The 17526-nt window shown below is 54.1% G+C and overlaps 1 protein-coding gene across 1 annotated transcript; it reads left to right on the top strand.

Annotated features, from left to right (window-relative positions):
- Positions 1–424: 424 nt before the first annotated feature.
- On the top strand, positions 425–5085 carry LOC119353802 (oligouridylate-binding protein 1-like). Its single transcript, XM_037620483.1, has 12 exons — positions 425–651; positions 1830–1891; positions 2212–2314; positions 2442–2518; positions 2624–2685; positions 2775–2865; positions 3053–3128; positions 3214–3244; positions 3435–3554; positions 4017–4102; positions 4303–4476; positions 4602–5085. The coding sequence occupies exons 1-12, from the start codon at positions 529–531 to the stop codon at positions 4881–4883; spliced, it is 1287 nt and encodes a 428-aa protein (XP_037476380.1). The 5' UTR covers positions 425–528; the 3' UTR covers positions 4884–5085.
- The last annotated feature ends 12441 nt before the right edge of the window (positions 5086–17526 follow it).

Below are 17526 nucleotides of genomic sequence, written 5' to 3'. Positions count from 1 at the left end.
GCAGATGCTGTAGCGCTAAAATTTTTTAGGCGCGCGCTGAAAAACGCTATCGCGCGCAGCATATTTTGGGTTTCGGATTGCGCACGCTTCACAATTTGCACCATGTGCTTTTTGTGCGCGCGTTTTTGGGCGTCTGCAAAAGCAATGTTGGTCTCGACGCATTAAAAATGCTAAAGTGGCGCGCTATAATTTTTATTGGGCCCTAAATTATTGTGCGGCCGTTGGAGATGCTCTAAACACTGGATAAACATCCTAAGTTCGCGTCAAGAAAAAGAAAACAAATACAGGGGTCGCCGGTGGGTCGCCGGGACGATTCTCTCTCCAAACCGAAAACAAGCGAGCGAGATTCCAGGCCCACGTATCCAGGGACTGACCCAAGACACGAAGCAAAACAAACAAACTCTACCCTTTACTCCCCTTCACCTCTCTTTCTCTCTCTCCTCCACCCCGACCTTCTCGACCCTTCCATCCCCTCTCCCACCCCACCAATCTACCGTCGCCGGACCGGGCAGCGGGCCGGGCCGCGCGATGCTGCCGCAGCAGAGCCAGGCCGCGGCGATGATGCAGCAGGCGGCCGCGATGCAGTCCATGTACGCGATGCCGCCGCCGCCGCATCACCACCACCTCCTCGGCGCCGCGCCGCCGCAGCAGGTCCGTACGTTACCACTCACCTACTCACTCCCCCATCGCGCCCGCCCGCACGGCAGCGCCCCGCGAAAGTTTGGTCCGCCAGAAGGCTGATTGTGGATGAGCTTAGTGTGCGCACATCGGGGAGGGCTGTAGGCGTTTCCGGCTTGTCCCCTGTTTCCCGCTTTGTTTTAGTGGATTCGGAGGCGCTTCTGGTCTGCGGTGGTGTATGGTAAATGGAGCGGTTGTTTAGCGAGCCCGAGGATTCGTGGAATTCTGCTGTTCTGTGTGTCTCCGAAGTCCGGGTGGACTGGATTCTTGCGCCGAAGTAGAAACTGAGGACAGCAGTATTTCTGACTGACTGTGAACGATCAAGTTCATTCTGTTTCGTTTCGGGTAAAAGGAGCAGAGTGAGTGATCTTAAGGCGCTTAGTGTTCAAATCCGTGGCGATTTTAGATTTTGATGTTCAGTTAAGTGAGGGAACAGTCTCCAGGTCATATGGGCGTTTTTATATGTTATATGTTGTAGTGAACGATTAGCGAGTAATTGGTAAGTGTCAGGTGCTACAATTTCTCATTTGTTTCACTTTGTAAAACTAATAGGATGATTTCAGCTTGTTTGGTTAACTTTCTCAACGGGATTGAGGGCTTATTGCTCTAGAGTGCTAGTATTCAAACTTTGATGTTTAGTTAGTGGTTTGCTTGTGATGCTTATTTGGTGGAAGACTGCTAATGCTTCAAATTACAGTGTTCTGGACATTTTGGTTGATTGATTAAATTTTATTCAGCCAAATCTAGCTGGGAATCGCGTTTACCTTGCCGCTCTGTTGTATAATTTTTTACCCAAATGATTTGACATCGTGGGTTAGTTTTTAAGTCTCTTTCACTCAAATCATGAGTTTTTGCACTTGCCTTGTCATGCACCTGATGTAAAATGCTTACATTGTTATTACACATGACGATTTCCAATACTTTGCATTTACACATACATTTTTTCCTGACCGATTAGGTTTTCATCGCAAAGTATGTAGAGTCTTTTATTCTTGATGTTGCACTTAACATATTGGAACTTCCTGGTGATATCTTATAGGGTGTGCTGTGCTCTATAGCTTGCACACATTTGACTTCTTCTCCTTACATTCTTCTTATCAATAGATTTTTCTTTTCTTTCTTTCAATATTTTTACATTTTTATTTTTGCAGATAGAGCCAATTCTTACTGGAAATCTGCCACCTGGTTTTGATACAAGTACATGCCGCAGTGTGTGAGTCCCATTAGTGTTTTTTTCTTTATTTTTTTTGTTTGCATGCTTTGAATTGCATATCACATTTTGAACTTTTACTTCCTTTTGCTTGCACACCTGTAGATTTAATACTCCCTCCGATCAAAAATAAGTGTCACCGTTTTGAACTAATGTTGAACTAACCTTAGTTCAAAACTGCGACACTTATTTTGGATTGGAGGGAGTGCCTAGTTTCACTTTGATGCTCTTGCATGGATATCGTCTATTTTTGTCTGGCAAATACTTAACTACAAGCAATTTTTACGCTGTTTTTTGATTTGCCAAGTTTCTATAAACTTTAGATATGTCGGCAATATTCATGTTCAAGTGACCGAGGCACTTCTCCGGGAGGTTTTCCAGAGTGCTGGTTCAGTTGACGGATGCAAGCTTATAAGAAAAGAGAAGGTAGTTTTCTTTTTCTGTTTTCCTTTTTTTGGGTGCAGATATGTTTGCTTTTAGAAGGTGAATACAAATAAATGATTCAAGTTTAGAGGATGGCAAAATTGACCTTTTGACTATATCTTTTCTGCAGTCCTCATATGGTTTTGTTGACTACTACGAACGCGGATCAGCTGCCCTAGCAATTTTTACACTTAACGGGAAGCAAATGTAAGAAAAAAGAATAGCTAGGAGCAGCTACTAGTTCTATTCTTCTGAAACTTAGTTTTGTCACTTGTTTCCAATACTATATCTTACTGAAGAACATTATTGCAGTTTTGGGCAGCCTATCAGAGTTAATTGGGCATATGCTAGTGGTCAGAGGGAGGATACAACAGGTTAGTACTTCTGTTTCTTGTGAATCACTATTCTAGCATCTTGTGCGGTAGCTTTTGACCAGTTATGTTAATCGTTATTCATTTTACAGACCATTTCCATATTTTTGTTGGTGATCTTAGCCCCGAGGTCACGGATTCTGCATTATTTGCATTCTTCTCAGCATATTCTCCCAACTGCTCGTAAGCATTTCATGATTCCTTATATTCGTTACTTTCTTTTGCTATTGGGCTTAGTTAGAGAATTTGTGCCTTTCCTGAACTATAATCTTGTAATGGTGCTGTTATACCTAATATTTGTCGATTGACAGTGGTGCTTGTGTTGCCTAGTGTTGAATCATTTTAAAATGGTGTGATTTGTGTTATCTAGTGATGCTCGAGTAATGTGGGACCAAAAGACGGGAAGATCAAGAGGTTATGGCTTTGTTTCCTTCAGGAATCAACAGGTGTGCTGATTCTCAGTCCCAACCATCTGAATCTGTGCTTTGTCCGTTCCAGGTTTTTGCTGAAATTGATTTATTTGGTCTGCAGGATGCACAGAGTGCCATAAATGACTTAAATGGTATGCCCTCAAAACTTTTCTTGTTCAGACCTGTTTTGTGTGCAGTGAGGATTTTGATTTGTTTTGCCTATAGGCCTATGCATTTGATATTTTCCACGATTGAAACAGTTATGTAAATGACATTGCGAGTGCCAGCTTCTTAGTTTTAAAGTACCGGTGATGACAAAATTACAAAAATTAACCTTTCTAGGTCAATGGCTTGGGAATCGGCAGATTCGTTGCAACTGGGCAACAAAAGGTGCCAACAGTGGCGAGGACCAGCTAACATCAGATTCGAAAAGTATAGCTGATGTAAATAACAATTTTACAGGTATAATTCTATAGATCTGTTGTATTTTGTACTATTTAGATTATTAATTTGCTAAGATGTTGGTTTCAAAAGATGGGTTAGGTAGAACATTAGTTCTTCGTTATGTGCTATTATCATTGTCAAATAATCTTTTAGTTAACAATACTTTTCATAAAGGTTTTATTGGTTCATGTTGATACTGTAGTTTGATTAGTAAAGCATACCCACTTAAAGCTGCATTTCTCTAAATTTAGCAGTAATTAGCTGGTTTGACCAGAATATGGGTATGTGATTCTAGGCTGTTTGATTGTATTTATTTGGTTATGTGATATCTGTTTTTGTTGCAATGCTTTATGTTTACATGATGTTCTTGGGCTTTGACTGCTAGGAACTTAAGTATTGCAGTTCTTCATATGTCATCAACGTGTTTACATTATTATCCTTATCCTGAGATTTGTGGTGTCTACTATTTGTCTTGTCCAGAAAATGCAAAGCAGAAGTCAAATGAAGATGCTCCTGAAAATAATCCACTGTACAGAACTGTTTATGTTGGGAACCTTGCTCACGAGGTAATTCTCTTCAAGCATGCTTCTATGGATGCTTCTCTTATGCTTTGTCATTCACTTGCATGGCTCATATAGACTATAAACTCTGCTGTTACACGAATCACTTTGCATGTGGTATAATGAATTTATTTCAAAATGTCTGATGAATTATCACATCTGTCCCAATTGCTGCCTTAATGATTTCGTGATGTTCTTAATACCAGGTTACTCAAGACGTGCTTCATCGTTTCTTCCATGCACTTGGTGCTGGAGCCATCGAGGAGGTCCGTGTCCAGCATGGCAAAGGCTTTGGTTTTGTCAAGTACAGCAACCATGCTGAAACTGCCCTTGCAATTCAGACGGGTAATGGTCGTATTTTGGGTGGTAAACCAGTCAAGGTTAGCAGCTCCTTTCCTGCTTAACGATTTTGCCGATGTTCATCTTGACCGCCCTTTCTTCGCTAGTATTTTCTGACTGATGTCCTGATTGGAGATGCACGTCTGTCTTTTCTCTTGTTCTGCAGTGTTCCTGGGGCAACAAGCCTACACCCCCTGGTACCACCTCTGCACCTCTGCCCCCTCCTGCTGCTCCTAGCCACCCCGCTGCCACCGATCTTGTAGCGTATCAACGTGCTATTGCGATGAGCAAGATGGCTTCGACCCAGGCATTGATGCAGGCTCAGCATCTCAGGCAAGCAGCCATGGGGATGGGTGTAGGTGCGAGTCAGGCGATGTACGATGGTACTTGCCAGAACGTCGGTACCTCACAGCAGCAGCAACAGCAGCAGCAGCTCATGTATTATTAATTCCAGCCTTGGAGGGAGCTCACCTTTGTAATTTAACCCGGATTTTATGTTTTCTTTTCTATCTTCGTCGTGTCTATATGCAGTGTGACACTATATGTTGGTGTTGCCGTCTGGCTGTGTTGGTAGTGCACCGAATCTGTGTCTGTAGTGATGCCAGTTGACCGGTTAATATCGAATTTTATGTTATTTTCTCGTGTATATATATAGGCCACCCTCCTGTTTATTGATAATGTGATCGATGAGGCTAATTCAAGGAGTTTATCTCTATGATGAGGCAGCACTGCAGCATCGATCACATGCTGAAAGAAAAATCATTAGGTAAGATGACATGACTCATTTGAGAAGCTAGAAGGGAAGGAAAATGTCGGGTGGTAGGTGTGACATATGCCAATGGGTGGCTTATCATTGTGGGAGCCAGTAAGACGTCGCCGGTGCCTGGAAGCGGGATGAGGCGAAGACATGTACGCCGGCGAATTTTACCCAGCTTCAGGGCTCTCCATGGAGATAACACCCCTACTGCTGCTCTGCGGGGTCTTCGCATGATCACTAGATGAATGAGTGGCTACAAGATGCTCCTTGAGCTGTTTGGCGAGAAGAAGAAGAAGGGCACGGCTAGCTCTCCTCTCCTCTATATGCGGTGTCTAAAACTAGCTCAGATCCACCCTTTGCATGGGTGCCCCAGGGGGTTTATATAGGCCCACCCCCCGGGATACAATGGTAATCCGGCTGGGCGTGGGCCCTAGCCGTCTGTGTCTACGCTCGCCGACTTCTGCGCCGGCTGCTGGGGCCTGCCGGCTGATGGGTCCCGCCGGCTGCCGGCTCCTTGGTCGACAGGCAGGCCCCACTGTCAAGGGCCTTGTCGGTGGCTGGTTACTGTTGGCTCAAACCTGGTGACGAGGGCTTCGCCGAGGTAAGCGTGGCTATAGTGCTGCCGCCCGGTGGGCGATCGCTGTAGCCTCACCTCGTCTTGTCTTCTTAATGGGGTGTCTCCTTCGAGGGAGGAAGCAAGCTGGCTGTGGGGAGCTGGCCCTGTCTTGGGCCGACTGGGGGAGGCCTGGCCGCCTTCGGGTGTCTCTCTGCCTGAAGGGGCCCACCGCCCGTGGGCCGCGCTGACAGCCCGTCGTGGGTGGCATCAGGGTCAACATAGCAACAGTGCCGCGCCGGACGGGTCAGACTTCGAGGGTACGATCTTGATCGCTTTGTGGGAGTCGGCTTCTCGCGGCCGGCTTCTTGGAGCCGGCCATCCCGCGGCTTTCTTCATGAGGGCTAAAGCCGGGCCGCCTTCCGATAGTCGGCCTGGGAGACAGCTGGCAAGGGGAAGGCGGCCCCACGTCTTGGATTTTTGAGGGCCGGATCGGCTCGTTATTTTTTCAGAAGGGCCAGGGGGAGCCGGCTAGGCTACCCGTGGTCGTTTACTCCGACAGTAGTCCCCGAAGCTGATCGAGTTTCAAGGCTGACAAAGGGACGAGAAGCTTGGTCAGCTTCCTATCCTGAGGAGCCGGCTTTGCTTATGCGCGCCGTCTTGGGAAAGCTCCGTATCTTGTAGACGGGAACGTGGGTCGGCCTGCGAGCTGACCGCATGCCACCCCGCGGGCCACGTGGCAAGGAAAGCCTGCCAACGCACGCGCGCGATGGGACGCCACCGCAGGCCCGGGCCCGCCACTTCTAGGCCTCGGCCCAAGCGCGGATCTTCTGCGGCCCACAACGGACCGCTCGCCTTCCCGCGGCGGTTTCATTTCGTCATCAGGGCGCAATAATCGCGGGACGTGGGGGAGTGGGCGCAGTTGATCCCATGTTCCTCCACACCACGCCTCCTCGGCTCCGTCGCGTGGGTCTATAAGTAGGGGAAGGAGAGGGAGCGGCAGAGGCTCGCACTCCCTCCCTCGCTCCACCTTTTCTCACCTTCCTTCTCCTTCCTTCCGCCGCCGCAGCGACCCATTGCCGCGTCGCTCCGCCGTCGGACCTCTCGGTTCCTTCGGTCCCGCCGTAGCGGGGTCGTGCGCGTCTCCGCTGTTGCATCGCCTTGTTCCTCGCCGCATCGCTCCCATGGTGTTGTCGAGCTCGTGGGACGGCTCCAACGTCCACGAGGACCACATTGAGTTCCTCCGCCGGACGCGGCGTCTGCCGGGCGAGAACTACGTGCGGGTTCGTCCTGCGCCGGCGAGGGATATTTCGCCGGTACCGGAGGAGGGCGAGCGGGTAATCTTCCGCTCGCACTGCCTGCGCGGCTTCGGCCTCTCGGCGAGCGGATTCCTTCGCGCTTTTCTTAAGTTTTACCACCTCCAGCCGCATCACCTCACACCCGACGCGGTGATGCTGCTGTCGGCTTTTGTCACCCTGTGCGAGGGCTTTCTTGGGGTTCTCCCCACTCTCGAGCTCTGGGGAGAATTCTTCCAGTGCAAGCTCGGCACCGTTGTCGCGGGCGTGCCCGCCCCCTGCGGAGCCTTCATCGCCATGAGGCGGACGGGCGAGAACAATCCGTTCCCGCCCATCCCGCTGATCCAATCGATGAAGCTCTGGCAGAAGTCCTATTTTTACGTAAAGAATGTCGCCCAGCAAGGCGACTTCGTCAACCTGCCGGCTTACGTAGCTGGACCGCCGGCTGGAAGGCAACCCTCGTGGAGCTACCGGGCCAGGTCGTTGTCTCAGGCCGGGAACGCAGCAGTCGCCCGGCTCCGGGTGATGATCCAGTCGGAGGGCCTGACCGGAGCCGACCTGGTGGCCGCCTTCGTGGAGCACCGAGTACTTCCACTCCAAGGCCGGCCTCACATGATTTGTCAGATGAGCGGCCGCTTCGACCCGTGCCGGGTGAGCACCAGGGAGATGCGTCATGTCGAGGTGTCTTACATGGTGAACTACATCTCCAACTGCAAGCTCGCCGAGGATCGATGATACGGCAAGGGGCCGTATTCTCGCGCCAACCCTTCGCCTACTGTAAGTTTTTCTTCTTTTCTTCCTTTTTGTAGCCGGCCTCATGATGGCCGACTTCTGATCAATTGGTTTGTCCTCAGCAGAACCCTCTTCTTCTGCCAACGGCCGGGGCCGCAGGGGTAGAGCGCCAGCTCCTCCCTGACCGCACGGTGGACGACGTCGATGATCCGGACCTGGGAGCGACCGCCATGGAAGATGCCGTCGTGGGGGAAGGCGACGAGGCAGGCGGCACAGGGCTCGGGGACGACCTCGAGGACTGGGCGGACAATGACGAGGTCGAAGTTGTTCCGCACCGCCAGCCGGCGCTTGATCATCAAGGCGCGGGCCCGTCTGCCACGCCGGCTGCCCGTGGCGGTGCACAAAAACGCCAGGCCGCGTCGACCTACTTCGGCAGTCGGCCGAAGAAATCCAAGGGTTCCACGGCGGCGACCAAGCGGGATGAGGCGGCCGTAAAGGCGGCCCGCTTCCGCAAGGCGGTGAAACAGCCGCAGGCGATCTCGGCGTAAGCGTCAAACGTCTTGTATTTTTTGTTGTCCTCTTCGATTGAGGCTCTTCTAAACTTTTCTTTGCTCGCCGGGCAGGGCACCGCTTTCCCTCGAGCGAGGTCCTGGCGGCTCCGTAGTTGGGCCGACTGGAGGGTCCTCAGGCTCCCGTCACGTGGATCCCCGCGCCGACCTCATGGAGGCCACGGAGCGGAACGCACGGGAGGCGCGGGAGGAGCGGGAGGCGGCGGAGCGAAGGACCGCCCAGGCGGCGAAGGAGCAGGCCGACGCGGCGGCCAAGGCCCGGGCGGAGGCGGTGGCCGTGGAGAAGGAGGCGGAGGCCTCGCGCAACCAGCCTCCGCAGCTCATCGTTCCCCTCCGCGCCGTGGCCCCCGACATCCCCGTGCCCCCGTCAGAGGAGGTCGACCGAGACCCACCGGTGATGGAGAGGAGGGAGGACCACGTGGTCTTCGTGGAGGAGGCGCCGCAGACGGCGCCGACTGGAGCGGGCCAAAGCGGCCAACCAGCCGTGACGCCAGAGCAGCCGGCCGGGGGCGAGCCGGAGGCAGGGGCCGGCCTCGAGGTGCAGCCGGCATTTCGCCGGTGCGCAGGGGGAGCTACCTCCGCGCCGGAGCCGCACAGAGCTGCGGGCGCCAGCCGGACGGCGGAGGCCCTGGAGGCGGCCAACGCCAGCACGTCCGAGTGGACGCCCAACGGGGGGACGGCCGAGCTGAACACGGCGGCCCAGGAGGTCCGGAACCGGCTTCAAGCCCAGGTCGCTTCGCTGCGGCGATATACCCAAGAGTTCCTCACGACGCGGGCCGTCATCCGGGTGAGCCTTCTGGCCTTGGTTGTTTTGCTTTTTTGATTTCTTCCGTGGGGGCGCGTCAGTGCACCCACTGGGTGTAGTCACCGAGTTCTGAGTCGGCTGCTGAGCAGGCGGCTTGGAACTTACTAGGCCCTGACAGCTATCTTATTCTTGCATCCTGTCTGATCTTCCAGGAATACCATAACCTCCGCGCTGCTGCCTTCAACTCCCAGGCTCGGGAGCTGGGCCAGAAAACCAAGGACCTGACCAACAGCCGGAGTGCGTGCTTTGTCTCGTTTATCTCCTGTGGGGGCGCGTTAGTGCACCCACTGGGTGTAGTTCCCGAGATTCGGGCCAACTGCTGAGTAGTCGGGTCGGATCTTCCCTGACGACTTCTTCCTTATTGATTTTTCCTTTGTCTTCATGCTCGCAGGAGCCAATGCCGACTTGAGGGAGCAGCTCAGCGGGGCCCAGACCGCCATTCACGCCAAGGAAGCCGAGTGCAACGCCTTAGTTCTAGAGCGTGACCGCCTGGCCAAGAAGTTGGCCGACCAGGAGGAGAGCCACAAGGCGGCCCTGAAGAAGGCGCAGGACAGTGAGGACGCCCTCAAAGCTGAGTTCGAGACCGAAGCGGCGAGCTGGGCTGAGGCAAAACAAGCGCTGAGCGAGGGCTACGGCCGGGTTGAGGATCTGATCGATGGTAAGCCGCCTTCCTCACTCCTTGCTTGCCCCTTGCCCTCTGATTTGTGTTCTGACTTGTGCTGCTTTTTGTTCTTTGTGCAGACTACTTCCACGGCTACTCCGTCATTGCCACCCAGACCATCGAGGCCCACCGCGAGGCGCGTCGATTGGCGGGGGCTGAAATCGCGCCGGACGCGAGCCGGACGCTTGAGGAGCAACTCTTGGCGGTCCAAGCCCGGCTGCAGCCGGCTCACCGCATGCTCCGCCGCCTCCAGCGCGCCGGGGCGCAGATGTTGGCCGCCTTCTGGCCAGGCGAAGCGATTCCCCGCACCCCGAGTCGGACTGCCGACTGGCTGGAGGTTGCGGTTGGCCGCTTCGAGGCCTGGAAGGCATCGGCAGCCCAGCTTGGAGCTGGGCGGGCGCTGGAGTTCGTCCGAGCCTGGTATCCCGGGCTGAACCTGGACCAGCTGCGCACCTGGCGGCTGGAAGCCGACGAGGAGATGGAGGAGGTGCGGCCGGCTATCGCTTAGCGTGCCTCGACGATCGCCGAGTGCACTGACATCAGCGCCTTTGCTCTTGAGATAAATGACGACGGCGTTGCCCAGCCGGAGGAATGGTTCGGGCTGGACTCGGCAGAGGGTGAGGACTCGGCGGAGGAGATCGCTTCCAGCGATGAAGGTGAAGACGACGAAGGAGAGGAAGGCGAAGACGTCGAGCCGGCCGGTGAAGCGGCCAGCCAGCCTTAGCTTGACCGTGCCTCCAGCAACGAGGCGCGTGCTAGCGCGCCCTCTGCGGGAGGTGGTGATCATGCCGAGGCTCGCCAGCCGGCCACTCCTCCAGCCAGCACTGCCGTCTCTACCGACCTGCCCGACTCGCCAGTCGTTCCCTTGGTTTAATCTGCCGTCCTTGCTTTTCTTGCTTGTTACTCTTTGAACAATTTTTATTAAACTTGCGCAGTTCCACCCACTGGGGGTGTACTCAAACTATGTTGAATGCTGGCCTTTCGAAGGTCTTTTGTGTAAATATGATCGTGTGTGTGTTTGGCTTCCATTCGCGTATGCTTTTTATCCTTAGGATGTTTCCTTTGCCGCCTTACCCTGGCTGCTGCCTTCCCAACCGGCAGCTGCTCTGCAGCCTGTGGCTAGGGAAGAACTTGGCTATATTTATTATTATTTTTTTGGGGGGGAAGGCAAGTACTCGAGCTTTCTTAGATTGAAGCGAGGTGAATGGAAGCCAGCCGGTCGGCTACTCTGCTAGTCGGTCGGTGGTGTGAGAAAAACCGGCTTTTGTTATATTAGTCCGTTAGTCCCTAGCCGTTTTTCGTGTGGGCGTCCTTTCCTGCCTTTAACTCTTGCCAGCCGGACAACCGGTTATTCGAACTGCGACTTTTGGCAAGAGAAGGCTTGGGTGCCGGCACACTACTTGTCTGACTGCGGGTAGGACTTCTAATATAACTCAAGGCGGCCAGTCCCCGGGCCGACTAGTCGAACCCGGTGCCGGACGAAAAAAGTGAATGTAATGACATGATCATAAGCATGATACTCTTCATTCATAGATAAAAGATGGCAGTCCCCGAGCTCTCCTCGGGGGGCCTATTGTCTCGTACTTAGTACAAAAGTTAGTGTGATACATACTGCAGTTCAACTGTAAAATCTTCGGAGGAGGTTGGCGTTCCATGGTCGTTCCGACTCCTTGCTGGAGTCGTCTCTCTTTCGTACCTTCGGCTTCTGTGCGTCGATCAGGTAGTAGAAGTCATTTCCCAGCGCTCTGCTGATGACAAAGGGGCCTTCCCAAGGGGCCGAGAGCTTGTGCTGGCCAGCTGTTCGCTGGATCAGCCGGAGCACGAGGTCGCCCTCTTGGAAAGATCTTGGTCTGACCTTCCGGCTGTGGTAGCGGCGCAAGCCCTGCTGGTAGATGGCGGACCGGTTGAGGGCTAACAGCCGGCCTTCTTCCAGCAGGTCGACACCGTCTTCTCGTGCTTCCTTGGCCTCCGCCTCCGTGTACATGGTTACCCGAGGCGAGTCGAACTCGATGTCAGTTGGGATGACCGCCTCGGCACCATACACGAGGAAGAAAAGAGTGAAGCCGGTTGACTTGTTTGGGATAGTGCGCAGACTCCAGAGGACGGCCGGCAGCTCATCGAGCCAACAGCCGGCCGAACGTTCCAGTGGTACGACCAGTCGGGGCTTGATGCCGGAAAGGATGAGGCCGTTGGCTCGCTCGACTTGGCCATTTGACTGCGGGTGGGCAACGGACGCTAAGTCCAATCGGATGCCCTGCGTCGCGCAGAAACGTGCCAATGCTCCCTTGGCGAAATTCGTGTCGTTGTCGGTGATGATGCTGTGTGGCACGCCATACCGAGTTGTTATATCTGCGATGAATGTCACGGCAGTCGGCCCATTCAGCTTCTTGATCAGCTTTGCCTCAATCCATTTGGTGAATTTGTCCACGGCGACAAGCAGATGTGTCATGCCGCCGCGCGCCGTCTTGAATGGGCCCACCATGTCCAGTCCCCAAACGGCGAAGGGCCAAGTGAGCGGAATGGTCTTGAGTGCCGAAGCCGGCGTGTGTTGCTTGGAGCTGAAGACTTGGCACCCTTTGCAATGTTTAACTAACTCCTTGGCGTCATCCAAAGCAGTCGGACAAAAGAACTCATGGCGGAAAGCTTTGGCGACGAGTGATCTTGAGGCCGCATGGTGGCCGCATTCTCCTTGGTGGATGTCTCTGAGGATTGCAATGCCCTTCTCTTGCTCGACGCATCGCTGGAAGACTCCAGTGACACTGCGCCTGACGAGCTCTCTGTTGACGATTGTGTATGCTCCGGCTCGGCGTTGGACTTGTCTTGCCTCTGTTTCGTCAGCCGGCAGATCTTGGTTTATTAGGAAGTTGAGGATGGACTGGGCCCATGATGGAGCTGCGACTTCTTCTATTGCCAACACGGCTACTGCGACCAGGGCGGGCGGGCTGGGTGGTGAAATGCTGGATTCGGCCGCCGCCTGTTGTGTTGGTGCAGTCCCCGGGCCGACTACCGCAGTCCCCGGGTCGGGCATAACTACGGAAGTCCCCGAGCCGCCTACTGACGTCCCCGGGCCGACTATCGAAGTCCCCAGGTCACCTGCTTGGTTCTTCGAGCCGGACTCGGCTGCGTCGGGGTCAGGCGGCACGAAGATGGAATCGGACTCTGGAGACGGCTTGATAGACGGCTTGAGGAGGCGTTGTAGAGAGACACCGGTTGGTATTGCCTGCCGAGTGGAGCCTATTCAAGCCAGGGTATCAGCTGGCTCGTTGTCGGCTCGCGGTACGTGGAGGAACTCGCATCCTTCAAAGTACCCGCTGATCTGCTGAACAAGGAAGCAGTGGCTTGCCATATTTGCGTCCTTGGTGTCCCAGTCGCCGGATGATTGCTGGACTACCAAGTCCGAGTCGCCGTAACATAGGATCCGGCGTATGCCGAGCTCTTTGGCAAGCCGGAGCCCGTGTATGAGTGCCTTGTACTCGGCCACGTTGTTGGAGGCGGCAAAGTGAATTTGCAGCGTGTATCTGAACTTGTCGCCTTTGGGAGAGGTGAGGATGACGCCGGCTCCCAAGCCGGTGCGCATCTTGGACCCGTCGAAGTGCATGCGCCAATGAGTGGAGTCGGGAGCTGGCGGCAGGTACTGGGTCTCGGCCCAGTCGACGAGGAAGTCAGCCAATGCTTGGGACTTGATGGCGGTGCGAGGCTGGTAGAAGATCGTGTAGGGGGCCAGCTCGATGGCCCATTTCGCCACCCGGCCGGATGCATCCCGGCTGCCTATGATCTCGGCAAGCGGGGTGGTGCATACGATCGTGATGAGGTGCTCTTGGAAGTAGGGCTTCAGCTTCTTGGCGGCGAAGTACACGCCATAGCACATCTTCTGGTAGTGCGGGTAGTTCTGCTTCGAGGTAGACAACACCTCACTCAAATAGTACACCGGCCTCTGGACTGGCTGGGCTCGGCCCTCTTCTGGGCGCTGGACTACGATGATGGTGCTGACCACCCGGCTAGTTGCAGCAATGTAGAGGAGCATGGGCTCTTTCTCAGTCGGCGCCGCCAGGACAGGCGGCGTGGCCACTCTTCAGCTCGTGAAAAGCTTGGTCGGCTTGGTCATTCCACTCGAAGTGAGTGGTCTTCTTCATGAGGCGGTAGAGGAGGAGAGCTTTCTCTCCGAGCCGGCTGATGAAGCGGTTCAGGGAGGCCAAGCACCCAGTGAACTTCTGGATGTCTCGAAGTTTGGTGGGAATCACCATTCTCTCAATGGCCTTGATCTTTACTGGGTTGCATTTGATGCCGCGTTCGGAGACCAGGAAGCCTAGGAGCTGGCCGGCTGGCACTTCGAACACGCATTTCTCGGGGTTGAGCTTGATCTGGAACCGACGCAGGTTCTCAAATGTTTCCTTGAGGTCTTCTAGCAAGGTGTCGCGCTTCTCTATCTTCACCACAATGTCGTCTACGTAGACATGGGCATTTCTGCCGAGCTTCTTGAGGAGACACTTCTGCATGCAACGCTGAAAAGTGGCACTGGCATTTCTTAAGCCGAATGTCATAGTCAGGTAGCAGAAAGCTCCGAATGGCGTGACGAAGGCGGTCTTCAGGCGGTCAGCCGGATCTAGCTTTATCTGGTGGTATCCTGAGTAAGCATCCAAGAAACTCAACAGCTCGCATCCGGCCGTGGAGTCTATCACTTGATCAATCCTTGGCAGGGCAAAGGGATCTTTGGGGCAGGCCTTGTTGAGGCTCATGTAGTCTATGCACATGCGCCACTTGTTGTTCTTCTTTAGTACGAGGACCGGGTTGGCGAGCCACTCTGGAAAGAAAACCTCCATAATGAAGCCAGCTGCCAGAAGCCAGGCTATCTCTTCTCCTACAATCCTTCTTTTCTCCCCTGACAGTCGGCGGAGGGGTTGTTTGACTGGTTTTGCGCCTTCTCAGACATGTAGCTTGTGCTCGGCGAATTCCTTCGGAACACCCGGCATGTCCTTAGGGGACCATGCAAAGATGTCCAAATTCTCATGGAGGAAATCGGCGAGCTCGCCTTCCTATTTGCTGTTTAGGTTTGCCCTGATGACGGCAAACCTTTCTGGGTGCTCGGGGTCAAGAGGTATCTTCTTCGTCTCCTTGGCCGTCTGGAAAGATCCTTGGGCATCACACTCCTTGGGATCGGGGGACAGGGCCGGCTGTTTGCCGGCCATGGCCACGACTCGGTCCAACATCTTCTTTTCTTCGGCAATCACAAGGGACTCGGCCAGCCGGCTGCTGGCTGCTGCGCACTCGGAAGATTTCTTGTAATCGCCAGCTATGGTGATGATGCCCTTGGCGCTCGGCATCTTCATCTTGAGGTAAGCATAGTGGGGAACAACCATGAACCTGGCCAAGGCAGGACGGCCAAGCAACGCATGGTAGGGGCTCTCCAGGTCCACCACTTCAAACCAGATCGCTTCCCGGCGGAAATGATCCTTGTCCCCAAAGAGAACATCAATCTTGATCTTGCCAATGGGGGCGCAGGACAGGCCAGGTACAATGCCATGGAACACAGTCCGAGTAGGCATGAGTTGCTTCGTCTTGACGTTCAGCTTCTCTAGGGTGTCACGGTACAGGATGTTGATGCTGCTCCCACCGTCTATCAGCACGCGGGAGAAACGGGCGGCGCGTCTATCCGTTGCAAGGGTGGCATCCAAAACCAACGCATAAGAGCCGGGAGATGGCATCACCTCTGGGTGGTCGGCCCGGCTCCAGCTGATAGGCTTTTCTGATCAGTGCATGTGCTCGGCGAGGTTGGTAGCGACCACATTGACTTCCTGGTGCTCTCGGCGTCTGCTGCACCGGCCTTCGGGCTGGCTTGTAAAGACGACATAGGCGTCATGCTCGTCGGGGAACTCGTCGTGCACAGCTCCAACTGCTGGCCGAGCGGTCGGCAGCTGCGGAGCCGGAGGCGGCGGACCAGTAGGCGGAGGCGGCGCGAGCCCTTCGCCTTTGGAGATTCGGGTGAGCCAGTGGCACTTCCGGGTTGTGTGGTTGGACGGCTTCGCGCCGCTGTGGAACTTGCATGGGGCGTCGATAGTTTGCTCATAGGAGAAGGCCGGCTGCCAAGCCGGCCTGCCGCCCCTCTGCTTCTTGGGTGCGGGCCGCCCTTCGGGCTGCTCGTCTTTGACTGTGGCCACCCGCCGACTAGTGGAGAGCGGCACAGGGCCCTTGCGCTTGTGGTCGTTCTGGTACGGGCGTCGGCCGGAGTCCCCAGCCGGCGTCTTGGGCGCCGGGTTGAGTACCTTCTCGGACGCGTCTACCCGGAGTTCAGTCTTCATTGAGGAGTCGGCGGTGGCGTACTTGTCCGCTATGACCAGAAGCTCGTCGAGGGTAGTCGGCTCGTCGCAGAGGAGCTTGTGCTTGAGGAGGGTGCCTTCTCGACACCCGTCAGTGAAGTATTCTATGGCTTGCACCTCGTGCACCCCTTCGCAAGAGTTGCGGAGCTCGGCCCAATGTGTGAGGTAGTCGCGAGTGGATTCGGCGGGGCCTTGTACGCACAAGGAGAGCTGTCTGGGCTTGGGAGCCCGCTTGTAGGTGCTGGTGAAGTTACGGACGAAGGCTTCTGTGAAGTCTATGTTGGAAATATGCCCTAGAGGCAATAATAAAAGTATTATTATATTTCATTATTCATGATAATTGTCTTTTATTCATGCTATAACTGTATTATCCGGAAATCGTAATACACGTGTGAATACTTAGACCACACTATGTCCCTGGTAAGCCTCTAGTTGACCAGCTCGTTGTGATCAACAGATAGTCATGGTTTCCTGACTATGGACATTGGATGTCGTTGATAACGGGATCACATCATTAGGAGAATGATGTGATGGACAAGACCCAATCCTAAGCATAGCATAAAAGATCGTGTAGTTCGTTTTGCTAGAGCTTTGCAAGTGTCAAGTATCTCTTCCTTCGACCATGAGATCGTGTAACTCCCGGATACCGTAAGAGTGCCTTGGGTGTATCAAACGTCACAACGTAACTGGGTGACTATAAAGGTGCATTACAGGTATCTCCGAAAGTAGCTGTTGGGTTGACACGGATCGAGACTGGGATTTGTCACTCCGTATGACGGAGAGGTATCTCTGGGCCCACTCGGTAATGCATAATCATATTGAGCTCAATGTGACCAAGGTGTTGGACACGGGATCATGCATTACGGTACGAGTAAAAGTGACTTGCCGGTAACGAGACTGAACAAGGTATTGGGATACCGACGATCGAGTCTCGGGCAAGTAACGTACCGATTGACAAAGGGAATTGCATACAGGGTTTGATCGAATCCTCGACATCGTGGTTCATCCGATGACAACATCGAGGAGCATGTGGGAGCCATCATGTGTATCCAGATCCCGCTGATGGTTATTGACTGAGAGCGTCTCGGTCATGTCTGCATGTCTCCCGAACCCGTAGGGTCTACACACTTAAGGTTCGGTGACGCTAGGGTTATGAAGATATGGATATGCAGAAACCCGAATGTTGTTCGGAGTCCCGGATGAGATCCCGGACGTCACGAGGAGTTCCGGAATGGTCCGGAGGTAAAGAATTATATATAGGAAGTGCTATTTCGGGCATCGGGACAAGTTTCGGGGTTATCGGTATTGTACCGGGACCACCGGAAGGGTCCCGGGGGTCCACCGGGTGGGGCCACCTGTCCCGGGGGGCCACATGGGCTGTAGGGGGTGCGCCTTGGCCATCATG

This window comes from Triticum dicoccoides, chromosome 2A (assembly GCF_002162155.2).
Source record: "Triticum dicoccoides isolate Atlit2015 ecotype Zavitan chromosome 2A, WEW_v2.0, whole genome shotgun sequence".
Classification (NCBI taxonomy): domain Eukaryota; kingdom Viridiplantae; phylum Streptophyta; class Magnoliopsida; order Poales; family Poaceae; genus Triticum; species Triticum dicoccoides.
This window is presented reverse-complemented; position numbering and strand designations above follow the sequence as displayed.

What these genes read in the sequence shown, in the direction of transcription:
- LOC119353802 (XM_037620483.1), top strand. Translation starts at nt 529, where the DNA reads ATGCTGCCGCAGCAGAGCCAGGCCGCGGCGATGATGCAGCAGGCGGCC. An exon ending in TGTAAATAACAATTTTACAG is followed by an intron (nt 3,555 to 4,016) that starts GTATAATTCTAT and finishes TGTCTTGTCCAG; the next exon opens with AAAATGCAAAGCAGAAGTCA. An exon ending in TGGGTGGTAAACCAGTCAAG is followed by an intron (nt 4,477 to 4,601) that starts GTTAGCAGCTCC and finishes CTTGTTCTGCAG; the next exon opens with TGTTCCTGGGGCAACAAGCC.